The sequence below is a fragment of the Ptychodera flava genome, chromosome 14, assembly GCF_041260155.1.
Source record: "Ptychodera flava strain L36383 chromosome 14, AS_Pfla_20210202, whole genome shotgun sequence".
Classification (NCBI taxonomy): Eukaryota; Metazoa; Hemichordata; class Enteropneusta; family Ptychoderidae; genus Ptychodera; species Ptychodera flava.
Genome location: NC_091941.1, coordinates 18927161 through 18934687, shown reverse-complemented (window position 1 = coordinate 18934687; position 7527 = coordinate 18927161). Strand labels below are relative to the sequence as shown.

At 37.1% G+C, this 7527-nt stretch overlaps 1 protein-coding gene across 1 annotated transcript in view; it reads left to right on the top strand.

The window, feature by feature from the left end:
- The first annotated feature begins 69 nt into the window (after positions 1–69).
- The window catches only part of LOC139149637 (calmodulin-lysine N-methyltransferase-like), a 41818-nt gene continuing 34360 nt past the window's right edge, over positions 70–7527 (top strand). Inside the window, exons 1-2 of the mRNA XM_070721472.1 lie at positions 70–195; positions 584–768. Of these exons, the coding sequence (XP_070577573.1) occupies positions 106–195; positions 584–768 (275 nt within the window). The 5' untranslated portion in view covers positions 70–105. The remainder of the gene's footprint in view (positions 196–583; positions 769–7527) is intronic.

The window sequence follows — 7527 nt, the reverse complement described above, 5'->3', positions numbered from 1 at the left end:
GCACTATCAAATTTGTGAGCAAGTTAAAGGGCCTCAAATGATTCCCTGTCACAGCCAAATACGTACGTTTGTGCTCAAACAAATGTACACCAACATTGGACCAACATGGCTTCTGGGAGTAAGACCTGTCATAGTCTGTCTCCCAGGCGTATGGTGATGAGTGCTGCGCGACAGCGCTGGAGACTGCTAGGGCAGGTAAGGATGCACTTTTCACCATAATTTGTCAAAGTGAAGAATCACTTGTTAAAGTCGTAAGACGTCGAAGTGATGGTAACGGTGTGCAAACAACATTCTGGTTTATTAAATGTTTTGACAATGACGGTGTACTACAAAGTACACAGTGATTCTCACAGTCTACCTGCAATGGTCAGATTTACCCCGCTAATTGCTACGCTGCAGTTTGAGGATATTATTGACACAAACACAGCGTGTAAGTAGCGCTGTTTCTCCTATCAAATGGCAGGAGTGGAATGCGAATCGGCTTTGCAGACAAAAGGCCAGTTTTCAGTCAAATATGCCACAACTTATCATTGATTGTAACTACTGGTGTCTTCCCCACTCTCTCTCTCTCACACACACACAGGTAATCGCCAGAAAGCGGGGAAGAATAAGCCGCTCTGAGAACAACTCGGTGTCGAAGAGACGATTCTCTTCATACGGACTGATGATAACGCATCCACTGGAGAACAAGGCATGTAACAATGATAGAGATGCTGTCTGGTACGAATACACTTGTGCAGAATTTCCACAGTTCAAACTTAATATTAGGTAAGTCACATTTTTATTAGCTCACATTTGGTTATACCAATGTGAGTTTATCGTATAAGCTGAAGTCGATGGCGTCTGTATGTATGTGTGTATGTATGTATGTATGTATGTATGTATGTATGTATGTATGTATGTATGTACGTACAGTATGTCCGTCAACATCAAAAACACGCAAACCGCTGCACATTTCAGCTCGGTATTTGGTGTGTGGATGTATCCTGGGCTATAGATGGGATTTTGTTCAAATGAAGTCTGCATTGCCAAATTATGCAAATGAGCTTACAAAATGTGAAAATGGTCAAGAATTAATATCTCGAGAACCGTTGTTTTGATTGCTTTGAAAATTTGTGTGCAAGTACCTTAGGTGAACCTTATACAGTTTTATGAATATTGTGAAGATATCCTTAATTTTGTATTTTTGTTGAATTTTTTGGTGATTTTTCTCATTTTCAGTAAAAATTCTTCTTCTCTGAAACCGCCAGCCCAATCGCTCTCAAATTTGGGTTGGATCTTTGCAAGGGTGTTACTCTTCTAATTTGTTGAAATTATGACAAAATTGGGAAAATTACTATTTGGAGCAATATTGTCATTTTTGGTCAAAAAATCTTAAACAGTATTTTCTTTTTAAAACTCCTGGACAGACAGCTTTTATATTTGGTACACAGATGTACAGAGATGACAATAGTTAGATATCTGGAAATTGTCCTGAAATATACAAATTTGTATTTTTAAGATAATATTGTCATTTTTGGTCAAGAAAACTTGTTCTCAAAATAACATGTTTGATAGCTTTGTAATTTGGTGTAAAGTCCCGAGGGATGTTATTAGATAAATTTTCTGCTCAAAGTGTTGGGAAAACCCCCAAATTTGTATATTTTAGGTAATTTTCTCAGTTTGTGACCTTAAATGACCTACACCAACCCAGGATATGTTGTGAGACAGTTTTGAAGGCTGTGAACATAATTTTGTCATATTTGGTATCAATTTGTAGGAAATTTTGATCCAGAAAACAAAGCTGAGGTGAATTTTTTCATTGCGGACCAATTTTTGCAACTTTTCTATGTAAGACATACAAGAACTGATGAGAAATTTGGATCCAGGATAATTCAGATGTTGTAATCACCACCCACAATGGAAGGCATTTCACCATCTGTAACTAACTTAAGTGCTGTTTACATTCGAATGATAACACTCACATTGTATTTACAACCACAAGGTTGTAAATACCAAGGAATGGAACATTTGATATTCAGGAGGGGTAGGGTCTAGAAGATTGATGAGGTAGCATTACTTTTTTACCAGATCCCTTGTACATTTTTTTATCCACTCCCACCTTTTCTTTTTATCGAACCTTCTCTGTCTATTGTTTGTTGTTGACATTTGTTTATGTATTTAGGATCTGCTTGTCCCATAGCTATAGAAGTTGATATGCATGTTCCTAAAGATGACCTCCATGCCAGTACCTAAGTTGGAGACCTTATTTGCTTTTGTCATTCTTGTTTTTTCTGGTTTAAATATTTCTCGAATGGACCAATTCAAACCGAATGTGAGCACACTGTCCTTGACGGTATTTTCAATTTTGTTGCCATCGATGCTCAAATTCGATCAATTGTTCTGTTGGGAATCATTTCATTTCGCCTCGTTTATTAACTTATTTGCTTATCATCTGTCTGTTGTATGAGAGCAGTTAGCCTCTATCTCTACCAGTCAACCAGCAGACACTTTTATGAGTTGGACTATAATGATACACTCTTTTCCCTCATTAAATCGTTGATAGGTTTATCAGCAATCACTACAGCAAATGAGAGAGGAACAAGCACTGATCCTTTGAGACCATATGACAAAACATTTCTTTCCCGATAGATATCTCAAATGAAGAGGGGGGTGCACCACTAATGAGTCTAACTAGTAGGGCTGTTTTTCAAACTTATTAACGGAAAGTCTCTCTTTGTACTGCAAACTCTGTGCTTGTCCAGAAATAGAATCTGTTGTTTGTTTTGTAGCAATTGATGGAAATATACCAGAGTAACAGAGGGCCTTCAGCTAACTATAAAGCGCATATGATTTTGCTCAACTTAAATATGGTTTTATATGATGTTGCTTCAGTGCAGTGAAGAGGTTACTGTTGTACATGCCCCATAAATAAAACAAACACAGCCGTAATCAGAGAATGTCAGAAATTCCTTTCCTAGTATTCAGGGATAAAGATGTTATCCGGCCACTATTCAATGGAATCCAGCTCACTACACCACCAAAAATATCTACGCTATTACTGTTACAGCCATTTTTTGTAGTAACTCCTTTGGTGTGACGCGTGTATGCTTTATGAGTTCTGTTATTATTTTTTTTCATGATGTTGTAAACAAATGTCATATCAACAAAAAATAAGATGCATAAGACCGCCACCAATGCCTTGATAGCTGCATGCTAGAGAACATGTATTTTCTTTGTTGTAAAAGCAAGAACGTTCCCCTGTGTGACCCTTTTACCAACTATTCTGTAGGCTACAGGGGAGCCACAGGGTCCCATTAAAATATACAGAAGTCCCACTATATTCAGTTGGGTTGGATTACACTGCTGTAGCCATGTACGCATGAAATGCCATGAGCTACTTTACATGCATGCACTATGTGATCCCCAGTGTGGGTAATACTGATAATGCCAATGCTGTGATCTCTGCCATTGACCCTGGACCAGGGTCAGTGTTAAGGGTTGTGAAAGTACAAGTGGCACTTAGTGAACGTCTGGATGTGGCTCTGTGAATTCCCAACCTCATCTTTCCCTACTTTTGTGTTGTGTACATACTTTTGTCATTACAAGAGTGATAGTTTCCACTTGATTTTTGCAAAGTGTTTGAATTTTTGTCACGATGGCTCGAAGTATTTTGTCAATTTGAACAAGTGACTGAAGAAAAATGATGCAAATAAGTTCAGAAACATTTAGATGACTGTAAAATCCCAAAACCGTTTCTGTTAGAAGGAAGCTTGTCTAAAATTGTTTCCCATTACCGGAAGAAGCTTTACATGAGTACATTATAATTTATTCATACTTTATTTGTCACGTGTCGTCATGTTTCTCCTTGTACTATACTAAGAATAAGATTTTTAATGGAAGAATGCGCTACAGCAATTATCAATCCTATTTAATACAGTGTTTGATATTTTCTAAAAAATTCAATTATTTCCCTGTCGAAAAAATATTTGACATGTGAACTTCAGAGAATGTGTATCGACAAATCTAAACAGAATAAAACGTAGCTCTGTGAATCAGTCAAATGGATTTCCCAGTATAATTTACTGTGATGTCATGACTTTTCCTGTCTGATATTTTACGGTAAATCCATCCATGAAATTACTTCCCCACTGGGCAGGCTAATATTGAAATTGGATCGGCGTCGGGTACAAAGAGAGTCTCGTTTGCATGTATTGTTTGGTAATCCTTCAAAGATCATTCAAGCCATGCAGATGCTGTGTCAGCTTGAAGCCAACTAAAAAGCGGTCCGCTTCCTCGGTGCAAAAACACTGTAAATGATAAGCCGGGAAATTATCACCATGGTTTCCTTGATATGTGTAACAGACATGCAACATCACGCAACATACAAGCAGACTGAAAGACACCACGAAAGTAGAATAATATTATAATGTTGACTGTATAATGTTTATGCCATTAGTTTAGGCTTCTTTCCAATCGGAATCAGACCAAAGCTTGAGGAAAATTACAGCTCCAATTACCAAAGCCCAAGGACAATGGATTTCAAATTAGACATGTAGTAGGGTAATAATATCACTTATAATTGGTCTCTTTGCTGATAACCGACACTCCGTGCAGATTTTTCAAAAGCGTCCATGCATCAGATTTTCGCTCTACCCAAGTTCATCGTCCGCTGTAAAAGTTAATGCCCATTACTTAACATGAATACTTTCGTTTTGAATCAGTGATGTAGCCAATTTATGTGATCACTTAGTCAGATGGATTTGAAAGGTTTTATTGAGAGCCATTCAGTTCTAGGTCAAAGGAAAAAATCGTCCATTTTAAGATAACAAGGACAAATTCTCCAAGCTGTAGTAATGAGGGCGAGTAAACTCTACAGAAAACTGCCCAGAATGTAAATTGGTATAAAAGAGTAAGAAAGCATGATCTATATGAATGGAAGTTTCGAAAAACTCTGTCAGATTGTTATCATAGCTTTATTGGAGAATAAAAGAAAGCAGCACACAGGCTTCGAAGGTTTGATGTACTAGTTAAAGATTTTAAGGCCTTCTCTTTAAAGAAATTAACATGGGTAGAGTGATAATAGCACAGCCAAAGGCTAAACTTTTGTCTAATATACAAAACAAAACTTAATAAGTCTTCTATTTCTAGTTTTTATAATATAAATCTAGACATGTATGAAAACACATTTTTATATTAACATTCCATCTAGCTTCCAGCATGTCATAAACATTTGAACTAATTTGGGTGTTGGTATTCAATTCTGCAGCAGACTGAATTCTTCGGAAATCGGCTTGTCGAACAAATAATTCTGTTTTGGCATTGTGACTGTCTGTGATCAATGGAGGCCCCTGCACTGATTAAGGTGGCACAGCACTAAAACCAACACACTTTTTTTCAAAGCTATACTTCTTATCAAAGATGAAATGAAATCTCCTCATGCTATGTGTTTTCAAAAAGCAGAGAATCTAAATTTTACTATGGTAGCAAAGGATGAAGGGATATAGTCTTTGGGCAGAAAACCTCAATTTTGGTATTAATGATAAGAGTTAGTTTAAGTCAAAACTTGAAACAATTCTATAAAATTAAATATCTCATTTCAAACTATGGCATATATTTTGTTTTGCATTATCTATTCTCATTCTTAATGGGGGCTTAAAAGACTGGCATCCAAAGAGTGAATTTTGAAGCAAAAATGTGCATTTTACCCCAATTCTACACTGTCAGTATGTAAATCGAAACTTTTCATTGTCATAGAAAGCTTCTTCATATCCTGAGCTTTGGAAATCATAGTGGGTTGCTTATTATTGCTTAAGTATTTAAAGAAGATAATGTGAAAATTTCACAAAATTGGATCTACCCAGAGTGGAGTTAAATTATTTTAAAATATTGAAAAGGGAGAAAAAGAGGCCAGGAAATCGGTGATTTGCATAAATTTGCATAAATTTTCACTCTATTCTCACCCAAACAAGGACTGCTTGACAAGCTATAAGGTGAAGCAAACCAATCTTTTAATATGAGGTCAACAAATTAACAAAAATTGAATGAATCTTTGCAAAACAAGTGATTTTGACCAAAATACAATGTGTTACGTGCAACACAACCTTAATTATTGATTTTTTTGCAAATTTAACATGTTTGTTTGTATGGCACTCACAATCTTTTCCTGATTTCTTTTCTGTGTTTCCTGCCTTGGTACATTTAATGAAATAAACTGTACTACTCACTATTCACCATAAAATATACAATAATTTGCTCGTCCTTTGAGCATCGTAATTCTATTAGGTGTTCACCATCATGAGTTTAGGGAGCCCTATATTGTGTAAAGTGATAATGTGGTAGACTCCTTTCGCTATTCTTAAAATTCATGAACAGATATGACATGAAATGTGCGCATACACAATCTCTCTGCTGATTTTAGAGATGGAAAGTGTCAATCACTTTGCTGCTTATATTAAGTCCCGCAAGCGGGGCATAAATGTAGTACCATATGGTCTCTTGATGCACAGTCCTTATTATCTCAAAATAATTCAATTTAGTCACCAAATTACTCTTGATGTCTCTTATTCAGACTTTTTTTCTCTGAATCCGAATCTGAAGCCAATGTTTGGATCATGTAAATACACTGATGACGTAAATCACCGGACTGTACGATTATTTATGGGGGAGACGCTAGCAAAGGTTGTAGTCGATTCCAAAAGGTATTTCGCAGGACTGGTGACGGTTTCGGTTGGTCAGTTTTAGGAGTTTTAGGCGTCAAGCGTTGTCTGTCGTGATGAACGAGAGCCACAGAAAGCTTTAGTAATTTGCAAAAAATGTCATCTCGTCAGTTTTAAATGTCATCGTTGACAAGCACTACGGTTGTTTATGCGGGCTCCCGTAAAATAATGGTATGGTCAGACGATTTGAATCGCTGGTGATCACATGCAGTGAACACGTGCTCTGAAATGTGGCTGTTTGACATAGTTATCTATCTGTTTGGGATCAGACGGTCCGTCATGACGGGATGAAAAAATGAAGGCGGCGTTTGACGTCGACTGCATTGGCCACGAATGATGCCATCCGCAAAGTAATGCAGTACCGAAAAACCGTCATTAATATTCAACTTTTTCGCTACTCGGAAGTTGAAAGAACGGCTAGTACGGGATCGAAATAAAACACTCGAGAAAGAACGTCGACTTTCAAAGTCTGAAGGAGCCATGCTCTGCCCGATGGCTATCCCTTGGTGGAGCGTAACAGTGCGAAGGCCCGCGCTGTTTTTGGAGTTTGGTGATGAATGCCGCAAATAACAACGTTGCAGACGGCTTGCTGAAGCAAACAATATTCGTTCGTATAGCCATGACATGCATGTTGATGATGCCGATCATTGACCAATGTTATTTTGTCTTTCATATAGTCAGGATGCAAACCTTTCGATAATACAACCAATGATACAGCATTAAGGTGCGGAATTGTGTTTTTATCGTTTTTAGAAAGTTTAGCTGGAAGTTTAGAAAGCTAAATTAGAATTGTCTAAATCTAAATCTAAACTTAGAAAGTTTAGCCAGA